At 44.4% G+C, this 15,999-nt stretch overlaps 4 protein-coding genes across 5 annotated transcripts; 3 read left to right on the top strand and 1 right to left on the bottom strand.

Moving 5' to 3' along the window:
• Positions 1 to 1,529: 1,529 nt before the first annotated feature.
• Positions 1,530 to 10,161, top strand: LOC6612589 (glutaredoxin domain-containing cysteine-rich protein CG12206). 2 transcript variants are annotated; one of them, XM_032724522.1, is made up of 5 exons: positions 1,530 to 1,874; positions 2,602 to 4,118; positions 9,307 to 9,540; positions 9,602 to 9,667; positions 9,727 to 9,900. In XM_032724522.1, the coding sequence occupies exons 2-5, from the start codon at positions 2,835 to 2,837 to the stop codon at positions 9,898 to 9,900; spliced, it is 1,758 nt and encodes a 585-aa protein (XP_032580413.1). In that variant the 5' UTR covers positions 1,530 to 1,874; positions 2,602 to 2,834. The 2 variants fall into 2 exon arrangements, with proteins under 2 accessions (XP_032580413.1, XP_002037094.1); XM_002037058.2 differs by lacking the exon at positions 1,530 to 1,874 and having other exon boundaries at positions 2,835 to 4,118; positions 9,727 to 10,161.
• A 491-nt stretch (positions 10,162 to 10,652) lies between these two features.
• Positions 10,653 to 12,210, top strand: LOC6612590 (E3 ubiquitin-protein ligase MARCH5). Its single transcript, XM_032724525.1, has one exon. It carries the CDS (start codon positions 10,798 to 10,800, stop codon positions 12,034 to 12,036), a length of 1,239 nt encoding a protein of 412 aa, XP_032580416.1. The 5' UTR covers positions 10,653 to 10,797; the 3' UTR covers positions 12,037 to 12,210.
• LOC6612591 lies at positions 12,124 to 14,251 on the bottom strand. Its single transcript, XM_002037060.2, has 3 exons — positions 13,492 to 14,251; positions 12,734 to 13,434; positions 12,124 to 12,651 (listed from the first exon to the last, which is right to left on the bottom strand). The coding sequence occupies exons 1-3, from the start codon at positions 14,084 to 14,086 to the stop codon at positions 12,232 to 12,234; spliced, it is 1,716 nt and encodes a 571-aa protein (XP_002037096.1). The 5' UTR covers positions 14,087 to 14,251; the 3' UTR covers positions 12,124 to 12,231.
• A 177-nt stretch (positions 14,252 to 14,428) lies between these two features.
• LOC6612592 lies at positions 14,429 to 15,722 on the top strand. Its single transcript, XM_002037061.2, has 2 exons — positions 14,429 to 14,717; positions 14,781 to 15,722. Exon 2 carries the CDS (start codon positions 14,875 to 14,877, stop codon positions 15,475 to 15,477), a length of 603 nt encoding a protein of 200 aa, XP_002037097.1. The 5' UTR covers positions 14,429 to 14,717; positions 14,781 to 14,874; the 3' UTR covers positions 15,478 to 15,722.
• Positions 15,723 to 15,999: the final 277 nt, after the last annotated feature.

Here is a 15,999-nt window from a genome sequence, read left to right as displayed (position 1 = left end):
TGTGACTTCAGCGGAGCGCAAAAGGCGGAAACAAACTGGCCAAGTGACCGGCCACCGTGCTGGGCGGAGCGGTACCCGTACCACCGGGGGCGGTACGGGTGGCGGCGGTAAGCACAGACATACATGCATACATACATGTACATACATAAGTAGTCGTCATCGTCGGACGTCTCACTGCATCGAATTAGCGGTAAATTACAAGCTGCAGCGCCTGTTGCATGTGGCTGCTGCACTCGTACTTTCTGCATACTGCAAGTGCAGCTTTACATTCCGTTGAATGCACACACAAATTCGAGGCGTCTTTCTTTCGGTTTTTCTTTCCTTTGCATAAACACTTTGGTATTAAATATAATTAAAAGCTGAAATCCATTTGGCAATTGTTCAGCCGGAGCGACGGAGTCGCTTCGTGGAAAGTTGTTGCTTATGCTTAAATTGTGCATATTTCTTAGGCGGAAATTTCTTGGCGACAAAACAGCATTTGCCCATTTGTGGGCATTAGAGAGGAGAGTTCGTTTGAAATTAGAATCAGCATGGGGTCAACTCGTTCGCTTTACAGCTCCTCCAGAGATCCAGAAGTGCACATGTATATACATATGTATAGTATATGTACATACATATGTACATACGGACAGTTGGACGGACGGACAGTACTTATATTTCTTGGTTCGAACTGGACCAATTTTATCGGCGAGCTGTTTTGATTGCCAGCGGAATCGGAATTCCTGCTCTCGAGTTGAAGTCTCAATCGCGGCATCGTCGCACCTGAGCCCCTAAAAACCGAAAACCAGTTTGAGGCCTTGCCACATTCCATCCAGCCATCCAACTGCCGCTGCCCACTGTGCCCCGCGCACTCTCGATGTCCCACTGTGCAGCTGTGGCACCAAACAATTAACTTTGGCAACAAACGAGTACTGCGCCGCCAGCAGTAGCAGCAGCAACAATAACAATAATAAAAGCGGCGGACAAGTGCCGACGTCGACGTGGGCAGCGACTGCGGCAGAGGCAGCGCCGTCGACTGCGGCTGCGCATGCGCACGTAAACAAATTCTCAGCGGCGCATATTTGTTGCCCTTTTTCGTTGGAGTAGAGTGACTGTTGCACTCATCCTGCAACACGGGCTATGTCAAATCGTTTCAACCTATTTCTGTGCATTTAATAATATATAATATATTAATAATTTAATTCAAAAATAATTAAGCAAATGTGTATCAAGTAAATAATCTTAAATAATAGCGCAGTAATTGGGATTACGTATTTAATGTACTTAAAATCTGCTGACAGTGTATTTAAACCATCGCCTTGCGCGCGTGAAGCTCTTTTATTTTTGTTTTAGGTAATTTCAGCGGCTGCTGCTTTTTTGTGAGTTTCTTGAAAGCAAAAATTAAAAAACCTCAACAACTGGCTTGAGAAAGAGTCGGCGAATGGGCGGCAGACAGAGAGGCAACTATGCGAAGTAGAAGAAGAGGTAAAAAACAATCCCTGGCGAAACACGCCAACCCAAAGCGACTTTGTTGCTGCGGCTTCAGTTGCCAGCGCGATTTTGAATGGGTTGTACGCGCGGCGAGTTCTCAAAAGTCGTGTTTTCCAGCCGATTTCAAAATATATTCATAGTAACTGAAGAATCCCAATGAAATCAGAGATTGTAAACACAGCAACGGATGACCCAAAAGAAAAACAGACTGCGTGCGTGTGTGCGATATATGGAAAACGCAGCTCAATAAAAAAAATCTCTGAATGTGTAAAACTGTTTTTCCGAATCTTTTGATTTTTGTTTTATTTTTGTGTGTGTCTTTTGGTAAGCTACCAAATGAAAATTGTGTGCAATAAGCGGCGAATGCAGGCCAGCAGCAGCAACAACAACAGCAACAACAACGGGTAAGCGCCGCTCAAATATTTCCAAACAACGAATGAAAAAAAAAAAAACAGAAATACCAGGTTCAAGTGTAACCAGTTTCCAGATTCCAAAGAGAAAAAAAAACGGAAAAAACCAAAGTCAAAAATGCCGCGGGCTGAGCGCGCCCAATATTTCAAGTTCCCCAGCCATTTAAATGTAAATCCCGACTCGTTCTTAAGTTCGAAGAACATTCCCTGTCGAACCGAAGAAGTTGCTGCACTAACCGAACCGGCTTGATATGATATGATATCTGCAGCTGATTACGTTACAACAACTATCTTTTGTTTATACCTAACTTGTGATGTATCAATTAATTGGTTATTTATAATATAATATAATATAATTAAGAAAAAATGAGAAATGAGCTTCTGTCATACGCTGCGCAAATTTCAGGGTGTTCAGGGTTTCCCTTTTGTTTACGGCATTCTTTTGCCAGTTCTGTCTGCGTTTTGCGGTTTCGTGTTTATCATTATTATGATTATTATTTTTTCTGGTTTCCCATCTGTATTTTTAGTACGCTGGTAGAGCCTTTAACATTTATATTCGGCATCATCTTCGACTTAAATGTCAAGCTCGTGTGGCGGCTAAAACACACTTAGAGAAATGAAAAGTCAGACTTTCCACACATTTTGTAGAGGATTTGTCTAAATTTAGTCTAATTTTTAGTCTAAATTCTTTTCATATTTATTTCATAAATCATCCTTGCAGAATCAACTGCAGCAACTGCGGCAACAGCAATTACTGCGATCGTATGCACGCGGCATTCTAACTGTAAAGCACTTGGCAACGGTCAACGGCAGAGGCAAGCGGCAAGCGGCAAGTGGAACGCACAGGAGCAACATCATTAGCCGGCACTTGATTGCATCAGCTTGGAGCGGAGCCACGAGATATAGGCATTGGTTATCTGCGATCGGATATCGACGACCAGATGCTGCAGAACCATGGCGGCAATCACTAGCAATGTGTCGCGATTGGAGCCAATGCGCGGTATTTCCATAATCATTGAATCGCCAGAAGTGTCTGCGGCAACACCACCAGCAGTGGCAGCAACAACAACCGCAACAGCCGCAGAAGCCGCATCAACACAAGTAGCACCAACTGCCAAGAGCAACAGCAACACTGAAATGTCGCTCAAGTCCCAGGCTGGCATGTTGCTGGCATTTGGCGACACAGCAGCAACAACCAAAGATAATTTGGAAACTAGTTACGACACAGCAGCGAAGTCGGCAGCAGCACCAGGGACCACCAAAATCTATCCGCAGTTGCTGCTGCGCATTGGCGGAGAAATTGCCGGTGCAACAGCAACAGCAGCAACAACAGCAACAACAGCAGCATCAGCAGCATCAGCAGCAACATCACCGACCATAATCAGCTGCAATGGTGAAATTGCCGCCAGTCAGCCAGCAGCAACAGCAGCGGACACAGCAGCAACATTGCAACACAACAACACGGTGAAGATTCAAATCGAAAGCCAGGGTCAGCAGCGGACTCTGGGCAAGCAGATAAGTGTGGTGAAGCTGAACGAGGGCGTGGAGGAGATGCAGCAGCACTTGTGCTACTTGGTGGACACCAGTGGCCAGTACTCGCCCTGCGAGACCTTGGACAGTGGCACGGGCAGCGATCTGGAGGGTCATCCGCAGCAGCAGCAGCAGCAGCAGCAGCAGCAGCAGGTGAGGTCACCGCAGCTGGAGCTGCATCTGCAGACCACGCGGCTGATGGTCAAGGAGGAGGCGGACCATAAGCACAGCCCGCTGGAGACGCCGAGTCCCGTTCCGAAGCGAGCGTACAGCCTCACCGATGACAGCGAGGAGTGCGATGAGAGCAGCAACTCCTCGCTGAGCTGCGATTCCCTGCACTCCGGTGGTTTGCTGCCCACTACCCTGCTGCGGGACATTCGGCTCAGGGAACGAGCGTCCAGTCCACTGGTCACCAAAGTCGATGGCAGACCGCTGCAATTCGAATCGGATGGCTATTACACATTCCACGTGCGCGAGCACGAGAATTTCCGCAGTTTTGGTTCCAATTCCTCGACGGAGTACGAGGCACAGCCCTTTTCGGATGAACAGCCGGGTGAGGACTTTGCCGGCTATCGGGACATCCGGACGGCGGTCAAGCTTCCCGCCAACTCTACGATTAGATCTGCCAAGGGAACCGTCCGTGGCGTCAAGAATCGTGTGCGCAATGGAGTAGCCGCCTTCTTGCAACTGCAACAGCCCAATGTCAAGGTGAGTTTTGCTAATAAGTAAGCAAGTAAATCAAGTTGAATAGTTGGTCTGCTAGTGCAATAGTCTTTTCAAATGGGAGAAACAGCGAAACAAAGCCCATTCAACAATCAAAAGGCAGGGAAATGTGGAATGGAATGGATACATCAAGCGAATTCATTAATTGCAATTACATTTCTGTGTTAAGTGAACAATTTCAGCAATGAAAGTCATTAAATTCACTTGCATTCACCACTGGCACTCAAAATGTATAAAAAATGACAAGCGATGTTGTCAAACATTTTAGAATGTCAATTCCGAGAAGTTAAAGAAGCCTTAAATTAAATTATCAAACTTAAAAATATTTTCAGTTTCGTTTGCATTAAATTAGCGCATGAGAAATTTGCCGAGGCGTATTTGAATACCAAAAAACTATTATGCGCCAACTTTGAATATTCCCTTTGGCCAGATGATTCACACAAACACTCATTCAATTGCATGTGGGGGTTATTCATTGAGAAAGTTTTCGGTATCGTTATGGATTTCTTTTTTATTATTTTCTGTGTGTAATTTTTGAACATTTTTGTATTCGTTGTTTAACTTTTGTCTTTGGGTCGCTGACTTTTTCACACCTACACTGGCAGATCTAGAGATGCATTCGAAACTAAAGATACAAGCATAGTATGCAGTCAGGCGGCATTATGCAATGCCGATTTGTATGTATGTGTATATATATACATATATATTGCATGTGAGGGATCGTTTGTTGGCCTGTGTGAAAGTGAATCCAGACTTTTCGGTGATTCATTGCCGCCGTTTTTCTTCTTGGGTTTTCATATTTTTATTTCATTACGATTATTATTGAGAAATTTCTTTCTCGAAAGACAATTAACACCTGACTGCCGCTGTCTATTTGCGGAGCTTGTTGTTGTTGCTTGATTCGCCATTAAGCGGCTCAATGTGTCGCATACGCCCTTCATCTCTATATGGATACAAATCCGAAAAGGCAAAAGAAAGCTGAAATGCTGACGGAAGTACGAGGCCAGATATTCGGCTAGATAAGTTATATAAAGTCCGCCTTAAATGATCCGCCACCTGACTAATTGCAAGTGTCTTTTTGTCTCGTTGTCTTATTTCTGAAACTTTTGATTTCGGGTTTCTCTTTTTGGGAAAGTTCTCTTCTAAATGGGGGTTCCAAAAACAAAACAAAAACCAAAATTAATTGACCCATTTTTCGGTGGAGGGGAAGCGCGTCGAATCGCAGTTTTATTGAGCCAGAATTGGCCACGCTCGCACTTCTCAAATACCCTCGATTTTTTGCCCTGTCATCGGGTTGATCTGGGCTATTGAATATCGCTTTTTTTCTCCCCTTTTAAACGCCTTTTTACTGTGAGTTTGCGAAATCAATTTACCAGGCAGGCGGTATCGAGTTAGCCCTGGAAATTGAGCAACTATTACATCTACCTAATATTGGTATCCGATCTGATTGATACTTATTCAATAATTTCAAGTATCCGTACATTTTCATTATCTAATTCTAATGCCCAAACTATTTACCACTTGTGTACATTCCAAAACCTCGGTGGCTTTGAACAACCTTCACGATTTCATATATAAAATACGACAACTTTATCATAGGGCTGTCACCCCAATGACCCCTGAAGTTCATCAATATTTCATCCAAGCCTCAATCAAATATTTGACTGTCTCATCGAGTTAAATGTCAACTTCTTGTGCGACTCAAACGTTTTTGTTTGGTGATTTTTCTTAGTCAAATTAGCAAAGCCAACCTTGAAACCAAAATCAATGTATAATTATTGCCAAAAAAAAAATGAAAGATACCAAATTATTTGGCTAAAAACAGCTTGCATAATTTTTCAAGAAACACACAAATTATCATAATAAAGAGCCACTAATGCGTTAATTATGCAACAACAACAGCAACAAAATCGGATAAACTGAGCAGACAGATCGAATTATATTTTATGGGCCGCAGCCGATTCCTTTTGCCTTTTGTTTCAGAGACGAGTTTTTTGCATTTCGAGTGGTGTCATTAAAATATCATTTGCTAATTTCAGTTTGAGCACAGGCACAAACAAACACACATACATTCACATCTACCAATATGATTTTGTGAACAATCATGTCTAAGTTTAAGCACTAATCGGTATGGCCAGAAAACGAAAGTTTATGTGTGTAATGACCCGATGACAAGCCCACTTGCACACGAAAGGCCCCTTCCAACTGAGACTGAAATTAAATCTTTTCCCCAAAAACTGCTATAGCATTGTACAGCACTACAGAAAATGTGGCAAAAAGACCCTTCAACAACACGAAATAATATTTAAAATTGCTGGCTTGCCCTTACCACTAATTTTCATATTTAAATTGTAGGAAAACCTTTTAGCTGCTCCCAATTAAGCAAATGAACTTGATGCAGATAAAGAGACAATGGAGTAATTTCGAGTCATAAATAGCAAGCCTCAAAATTAGATAAAAAGTCATATCTTGTTCTGCTAATACTTATAAAAGTATTTGGGCATTGTGAAATTTGTAATCCTGCATTTTTTATCAAACAAAAAAAATCTGGTATTGAAGATTCACTTGAAAACAAAACAATCCCGCGTAGAAAAATGTTTTCATTCAAGTAACAATGCATATTTCTATTTGCCTTCAAACGAAAGTGAAAATGCAAACGAAAATGTACGTGACTGAGTTTCAGATTTATAGCATATTTTGGATGATCTTTTCGCCGCACGAGAGTAAAATATATAAAGATACACTTCGCGCAATTAGGCAACTAAAGCTTGTGGGGCGTTAGCTGCATTTCAATTACAATTTGCATTCAGGGCCAAAAGAAAGCCACCCGAAACGGGCTTATTAAGGTATCCGTCCAATTATTGCCAAATTGAAGCTCGTCCAGGGCATGGCGGTGAAATAACTACAAAAAATACCACAGCCTGGAAACTCTGAATACAAAAAAGCCAATCCAACCAAACGAAAGTGAAATGTTTCCACTCGGTCCGCGTACGTGTGTAAATTTATGCAAAAAGAAATGGGTTTTGGTGCATATATTTATATATTGCACATATACATCGTTATATATGTATATCGGTAGAGTTGGGTGTGAGAACCGACTTGTAGACAGATCATGGCGGTGCCTCTACTCAATTCAATGCCATAGGACAAGTGCCTACGTTGGGCTTTGGGATTAGGTCAAAATGAAAATGTTGAATACTTGTTGAATAGATCGATGCTGTGCAAAAGCGAAAAGTGTGGCCGCTGCCCAGCGAAATATAAACGGCAAAAATCCATCGATGGAAAGGGTTATGCAACGCAGTGTGACGTATTAATTGAGTTTTTTTTTTTGGGTGGGCACAACTTTCGGGGCTCCTTTGAGTCCCAGATCAAAAGCTAGAGATTGCCAAAAACCCTGCCTTGTCGAACAACTGACCTGCTTTCTCTTTCGCTGCTCTTAAAAAACAGTTGAAGATAATGATTTTATTTTTTTTTTTGTGCTTGGAGTTCTGCAGAAGATGGCCATATTTTTGAGTTGTCATTTGGCCTGCGGTTCACAGTTCAAAGCCTTGTTTTCATTCGCATTCACATTCATGCTTGTGCGCTATGTTTATTTACTTTTCCATTAGATTGAATGGCCAGATTTTGAAGTGATTTGGCCTGCGGTTCACAGCCTCATTCATATTCATTCCCATTCCGCTGGGTATCGCTTGCCGTATTCTCGCGAACATGTTCATTACACTCAGTGGCTTTGAACTCTCGTCGGCGGAGGAGCGACAAATGACGCTTAATGGCAAATGGCCACTATTAATGTACCAGTTTACCAGCTTAACATTTGTTTATGCCCCTCCCAAGCGGCGTTATGTTTGGATATTATATGCCATATATTAAATAACCGCCACCTGAGGCGATCTTGCGACTGGGATCCATGGGACCCGCGATCAAGTGGCAGGGGACTGGAAATTCGACGCGGACTTGCAGCTTATGCAAGTGCAATGCGCCGATGCAGTTCGAAAAAGGCAGAAAAGTGGTCGACGAGTTAGGTACCGTGCAGTTTTTATTAGCTCAGATTTCATATTTCTGGCAAATAGCTGGCTACAACATTCATTTCAGGATTCAGGATCACGCTAAAGTTTTGCAGTCTGTTTGAACGCAAATTTGAAATGTGTCCCAGCTTGCCTCTAAAATGTCGTATCGCATTCCCCCCATTGACGCAAATAGTGTAATAAATAGCCTTCATTTGTTATTAATCAATTCCAATTCCCTTGTGAGAGTGCTTTGAAAGCGACTTTTGCAATTAATTTGATGCCATTTCTCATGTTCAGATCACATTTCACCATCATAACTCTCTGTTTAGTTGCCAAATGTCCTGCTCTATTAATTTATTTTTCCTATACCAATAAATCATTGCAAAATTCGACAACTCACTGAGGCAACTAGTCGCCTCGGGAAATTCGATCGAGTTTAAGGTATCATCGACAGTCTTCGCCGATGAAAATCTAGTTAATCAGGCTGACTAACGGAAGAGACCCCCCTACCACCCCACCTACCAAAGGCGAAAAAAAAAAACTTGTCGGCCAAATCGAGAAAAATGTTTCGCATTGTGCCAAGTTTTCACTTCGGACATTCATTTGCCATCTACACAAATTGGCTATGCGTAATTTTCAATTGGATCCGTTGTGATTGCCGCCAGTTAAATTAGTATCAACGAATTATAATGGATGGCACTGAAAGAACCCGTCTGAAAGAACTCTCTATTCCAGGCTTTAAGTGGCATCCGCTAATTAGTTTGGCAAAGAAACTGGCTCCGTTTCGTTTAACAAGTATTTTTGCTCGGCAATTAGCGGGCGATTTGTAACCACAATTCTCCATGTGGCTCCAGTGTTTTGGCCAAGGCTGTTACCATTTTGCGGCTCCGTGGGGGGAAGGTTAAAGACAAAGGCGATGGAGCAGGCCGAAGATGCACTCGATATATTGGCCTAGCTACAAGTTGGCTTTTGTAACAGACATCTTATTTGGGGGTATGAATCAGCAATCGAGCTCATGACAAAAATGAATGATGCTTATTTTGTTTCATTTTAATCATTAACTGTGCTAAACATTCGAATTTTTAGTTCGGTGGTGACCCCTTTGGCTAAACTTTACTAAAATTCCCATCCATTAACATCCAAACCAAATTATATACCAATTTCAGAACTATATGGAGAAGGATCTGGGCAAAGTGGTTTTGTACACCACCAGCATGGGCATCATCAGGGACACATATGCCAAGTGTGCCAATGTCAAAAAGATTCTGCGCACACTGCTAGTAAAGTTCGAGGAACGGGACGTTTTTATGAGCGTGGAGTACCAGCAGGAAATGCGCGAAAGGATGCACGACGAGACCATCCGGGTGCCACAGCTCTTCGTCGAGGGTCAGCACATCGGGGTAATTATATGCGGATATTCTTGAATGAAAATCTAGATCTTAACGAATTGATCATCCGCAGGATGCCGATGTCGTGGAGCGGCTGAATGAGAGTGGCGAGCTACGACAGCTGTTGAGACCGTACAAAGTGAGTTCCCTAATACTTTCGCTCTAATGGGTTAATGAAATGTTTTGGCGCTTTTACAGTCGATTGCCACTGCGTACACGTGCCAGACGTGCGGCGGATATCGCATGCTGCCGTGCCCCGCGTGCAACGGATCCAAGAAGTCGATGCACCGGAACCACTTTACGGCGGAGTTCGTGGCCCTAAAGTGCATGAACTGCGATGAAGTCGGGCTGGTTAAGTGCCCGAACTGCTGAGGAAAACGCTGCAACGCTTCTTCTATCTATAGTGCTTTTTTTTTAATCTATATCGAAGACATTTTTTTTGTACGCAACTTTTGTAGTCGCTTATTATTAACAGTTGTGATATTTGAGAGCAGTTAGAGCCGGAAACGGATGCGAAACGAAAAGGAACGGAACGGAACGGAAACGACACACACACACTCACACAAAGAATAAAACATGTTCATATGTGAATCGAAGAAATATCGAAGAAATAAAAAACGAATTAGACCTTAATGATTTGAACTTTTGACGATTTACAGCAAGTTTTTGGGCATGCATGCAAAAGTGCTACTGCATTGCCCCCAAAACTTATGCAACACTTTCATACGGCTTAGGGGAAGTCCCTCGCAGAAAAGTAGGCAATACACTAGCCCAAAGCAAGCAGAAACGCTAGAGAAGAAAAATAAGACCCTATAAAAAATTAAGTAATTTTGGTGTTGTTATCAAAACAAAAATAAACTAAATATCTTTCTCCGTTCTTAAGTTATAAACTACAAAAAATATAAGGGGAGGTGCCGAGACTACAATTTGTAGTATTATAAAAGATATAGGCTAGTGCAGCCCTCTCTATCTCTCTTCGCTTTGAAGTTATTAATTTTGGCCACAACAAGTACCATTCTACTGAGCAGATATAGGAAAAATATGTCAAATTCTCAACCCTTGAAAATCTTAGTATGCGCTACTTTCAGAGTCTATTTACCCCAATCATATTGCCTGTGAAACTTAGTTCATTCATTCATTCCGCATAATCAGCTCAGCTTGTGCACAGCTTTTATTGTTCATCCAAAATTCGTTGTCTCTAACTTGCTCGTTAACTGCATTCTTTGGGCTATCTTTCAAGCCCGTTCGGTGGTATTGCATTCAGCTTCAATGGAACCAGATCAGGAGATATACTGCCAGCCGGGTAGTAGAATCAGGCCAGTAGAGGGTTATCAAGCGGCAATGCAACACGCCCTTGTCCTTGATATTCATGATTCAGATCATACGGAGACGCGTGGCAGCGGCGGATCGAATCCCTTTCCGCAGGACCCCGAGTTGTCGGCCGCGGATGGAGAGCGCACCTGTTGGATATGCTTCGCAGCCAGCGAAGACAACCCACATGCCTATTGGGTGCAGCCGTGCCAGTGCCGCGGTGACACCAAGTGGGTCCACCAGAGCTGTCTGTACCGCTGGATCGACGAGAAGCAGATGGGCAACCGCCGGCACCCGGTGATTTGCCAGCAATGCCAAACTGAGTATATAATGGTCTTTCCCCAAATGAATCCCTTGGCCAGGGTGCTGGAGAAGCTGGATTACGCAGTGAGGCTGACCTGCCCCTTTTTGGTGATCGGAATGTTCTTGTGCTGCATTTACTGGGTTGCCGTCACATACGGATGCATCACTGTCATCCAGGTGGTGGGTCAGGATCGCGCACTTCAGCTGATGGAGAATAAAGTCATCCTGCTAGTGGGTTTCCCCTTTATTCCCGTGGGGCTGATGCTATTCCGACTGGTGCGCTGGAAAGATGTCGTCTTGAGGGCCATGCGCAGCGTATACAACATTCTGCGCAAGTTTCCCTTTTTCCACAGGACCGAGGAGCCGGAAGCTGCACAGGGGGACTTGGATGACTCGAGCGACAGTTCGAGTATATCGAGCAGTACAGGCAGTTTTCCACCAATCCTACGTAGTCCGTCCATTGCCGAACCCTTCTACATCTCTCGACTCATTTGCGGAGCCTTCTTTCTGCCGACTCTTGTCACCACGGTGGGAAATGTGTTCTTCAGGAGCATGGACGATCCACTGCAGCGCACCATCTATGGCGGTATTGCCTATATCGGGATTAAGGGACTGCTGAAGATGTACCTCAACCAGAAGTTATATCTCCGCCGCCTAGGGCGTAACGTTTTGAACTACACCGATGGAAACGTAAGGATGGATGATCGGATGAGGGAAGACCCTGCCGACGGTTCCCAGAATCCCCGTGCCAATGCCAATTACAATCGGAATCAAGGGCCGAATGACGACCGCCAGTTGGCCGGATTTTATGAGAGCATGGATGACAGCTTAAGCGTACCCACCACGGACTCTGAGGGTGGTGACGCGTCCGACATTCAGGTCATAGTCCAATAAACTTTTATAATCCTTTGGACCAGGGAGATAGACCCATAAGTTTTAACGACGTTGGCAACGAGCATGCGTCATCAGTTTTTGGATATATACATAGATGCTCCATTATCTATTAACCAGCATATTCTTATATCTTTTCATTTAAATACATTGAATTCAAATTTTTGCAAACTGTAATCCTTATAAAGTTGAATTTCATTAACCAGAACTGCAGTAAGGGGGGAATTTCTTGTCAAGGTCCAAATGCTCCCTGTAGAAGGGCGGCATGGGGCAGGTTCGTTCATCATCAGGACAGAAGTTGACGTCTATGCAGCAGCAGTAAGTGTTAGTGATCCTATTAGGCACTAACTGCAGGTTATTCATAAAGATAACTGATTGGTTGTGCAAACGGTGCAGGAATCTCTTGAAGCTTTCATAGGTCAGCTCCCGATATCGCGCGCATTTCCTATCATGATGGTGCGGAACTCCCTCGCAGAACACCCAATTCCGCTCATTGACCGTTTTCTCTTCGAAGTCTTTTAGCATACGACGAACGGTCGTCGACTTTCGACATTCCGGTTCTCCAAGGGCAATGATCACCTGACACAACAGTGTGCCCTCCCAAATCAAGGACCAAATCTGTTAGAAAAATAATCCAATATATATTGCATTTCGAAATACCAATCGAATCGCTTCGTTTTCCCACTAATCAGACGCTCACCTCTGGTATTTGGGCAATCTCGCCGATGCGATCGTTTTCCGGCACGTTGCAAATGGATCGACGCAACCAGGGTGACAGGAGTGCAAAGCGGACTTTTTGCATCACCATGGCCGCGAACTTCTTGCGCTCCGCCCAGGAGTAATCCAGCCAGTGGAAGGCGGCGAAGAATATCTCGTCCTCACTGTTGACACACAGCATGTCCTGTTCCAGCAAAGAGGTCACTTCATTGACATCGAACTCGAGAAACTCCCAGGATGCCACAATTGGCAAAAAACTCTTTCGCAATCGCGACAGCATTGCAGCCATGATGTCCTGGCAGCGGAAATCCCTGGCCATGATATAGTTTCGAAAGGCACTTATCTCCCAAATGTCGTAGTCTTCATTCGACGAAATGATGTTCCAGGCCTGCTTCATCAGCGGCTTCACGCCCAAGCAATAGGCTGCGGCGTAGAATGCTAACAGATTCTGGTTAACGAGAAAGCTTTCTTCCTCGTCCAGCATCCATTCGTAGATGCGGGCTAAAATGGCCATTTCGATTTTTTGCACTGGTATTTGCAAAAATGGACTCGACAATTTGCGAAAATTTCTGGCAAAATGGGTGAACACAATACGGCTCACGAAAAGGAACCTCGACTCAATCTGGATCTCCAGGTCGTCGAACCAGCACATCTTTATCGCCTTCCACATGATTTCATTGTTACCTGAATATGTGTTAGGTAGTAATCCTTGAATGTAACTAAGGATGTTGCGGAACTTACTCATCTGACCTGTGTGACTCCTTAAAATGTTCTCGGCCCAGGATTCGCCCAATTTGGCGCTCATCGGCCTCCAGATAACCTCATAGTCGCGGAAAGTGCGCCCGGCTCGTAGGATGGGATCCCCGTCAGGGCACCTAGGTTGGCTAGGTTCCGCACCTAGCGGAGCGACGCGAATGGAACTGTATTTATTTCGAAAGCGTCTTTGTCGTGAAATGGTCAAAACGACGGAGAAATCGGCATCAACTCTTTTTGGAAACATTACCGGTGGCGGAGGACATTTGATACTCTCTCTGCTCGCCATACTGGCGACATCAAGCCCACTGCTTACCGAAATACAAAGCTTTGACCTCAAATTGGAGATTGGCGATAACAAATTGGATTCGGCGACCTGCACCAAACTACTGCTCATCGGGAGCGGGACGATCTGTTCATCTATATAACGATACCAATACCAGTTGGGGGTCAGCAATTTGTTGGAACCCCCCAGCTCATTCTTGACCTGTGCCGACGTCGTTTCTTGATCCTGCTCCGTCTTTCTTAGATACTCATCCAGTATGTTATTCCACTGCCTTTTCTTCAACTTGTCCAAAAACATTATCACTTATATATGAAACCAATGCACCAGCGAAGTAATATAAAATATATATAAGCACTATAAAAAATTTGTTTTTTTGTTTTATTTGCATCAACAAAGGGTTTTTTCAAGGCCAACTTTAAAGCAAACATTTTTCGTTTCGTCCTTAAGTTTCACACATGCGAAATTTTATTGCTTTGCAGTCTACCCCTTCTACACAAGATATTTCCGCACATAATGGACAATCCATTTTCAATGCAATGGTTTAATTGGAGTACCTTCCTAAAAATTGGAATGGCGACTTTTGTAAACTGGCAGCAGGCATTGACTTTAACTTTGGGCTCTCCAGATTTGTCAGAGCTCCGTGTAGGGCATTATCACACAGCTCGTTCAACGTTTCGGTCGACACATTCTCGAGTCAAGCTGAAGCACTCTCTATTCGTAAAACCAGAACAAATTCAAATTGTAAATTTTACTCTGTCCCTTCTTTACAAGTTTTTTAGTTGCCTTTCGATAAAATTGCGTTGAAAAGTGTATTCAAACGAAACCACCGAACAACCGAGCCAGCAGCGGGCATTCCTCAACTTGTTACGAAAGCAATACGCGCAAAGCAAGAAAGCGGCGTTTCGCGTAACAAGCAAGATTGCTAAAGGTAAGTTCATAGCAGTGGTACTAATACAAGGATAGATTAGTTACGAACTACGAAACCGATTAGCATATTCTAGCACCTACGCACAGTTCCAAGTCGAGCAAGACCGTTTGTAGTAATATTTTCGGGAGACATACTCAAACAGTGACATAACATCAGGATGTCTGACAACTCGGCCGTGAGCTGTGTGCTCAACGTTGTTCTCTGCGGAGCCGCAGGCTTTGGCTTCTACAAGATTGGACCCAGTGAACACCCTTACGCCTTCACAGCCTGTGTGTTCGGCTTCTGCCATGGACTCTTCGGTTTGGTTAGCGGCTTGACCGGCGATGACAATGCCAAGAAGGTCACCGAGACGACCACATCGATCATGGAAATCATCCCGCTGCCGCTGGTCAATGTGGAACTCTATCTAGCCGCCGAGAGCAACAACATTGCCCTGGGCCATGGACTCTTCATTGTGCCGCTGGCCGTCAGCGTGATCCTGACCTTTTTCAAGGGCGAAAGCGGGGATGAGAGCGAAGGAGGCGCCCTTGACACCCTGAAGACCCTGACCATTTTGGGTAACATCACCTCGCTGGCGTATCTGGCGATCAATGAGAGCAGCTGGAACCTGGGCGGCATGGCCTTCCTGGCCTTCATGGCCAAGTTCGGTGCCAAATTCTTTGAGGAGCAGATCAGCGAGGGCAGCGGCGAGCCGGTCAACTATTTGAGTTGGTCGGGCTTCTACTTCCTCACCGCCATGGCCGTCTCTGGCGAAAAGTAGGCCGAATAGGGGAATCTGGGAATCTGGGAATCTGGGGAGTTCCTAGCCATCAGCTGAGTCAGCAGTAGCCCATGCATAGCCTCTTTTCCCGAAAGCTTTCCGCCTCTTCCTGGACCCCAACACATTCGATCTTGGACGAGCAAGGTGATGAATAAATTATTGGACTGATGCTGCGGTGACTCGTTAATATTTCAATCATTTGGCTTTAATATTTAAGAAATATACATTAATTGGAAACTGGGAAATCGATTCGATGTTAGTTATTTTCAAATGGGCAGCTATTTCGGCACTTTTAATTGAGGCTTGTTTAATTGTTGCGGCATTGCATTCCGCTCGAATCGATACGATTCGATTGTGACCGAGCCATTGGGCAACCAAAAGCCCATTGGCCACGCCCAGGGCTTGCCGCCCCCCGCCCGAAAACCGAAGTACATAAGACCCACACCAGCCCGCCCCATTGACAATAAGAACTAATAAATTTTAAGACCTAATGTCAACAAATCGGCGGTAAGTAGGGGCACG

This window comes from Drosophila sechellia, chromosome X (assembly GCF_004382195.2).
Source record: "Drosophila sechellia strain sech25 chromosome X, ASM438219v1, whole genome shotgun sequence".
Lineage (NCBI taxonomy): Eukaryota > Metazoa > Arthropoda > Insecta > Diptera > Drosophilidae > Drosophila > Drosophila sechellia.
This window is presented reverse-complemented; position numbering and strand designations above follow the sequence as displayed.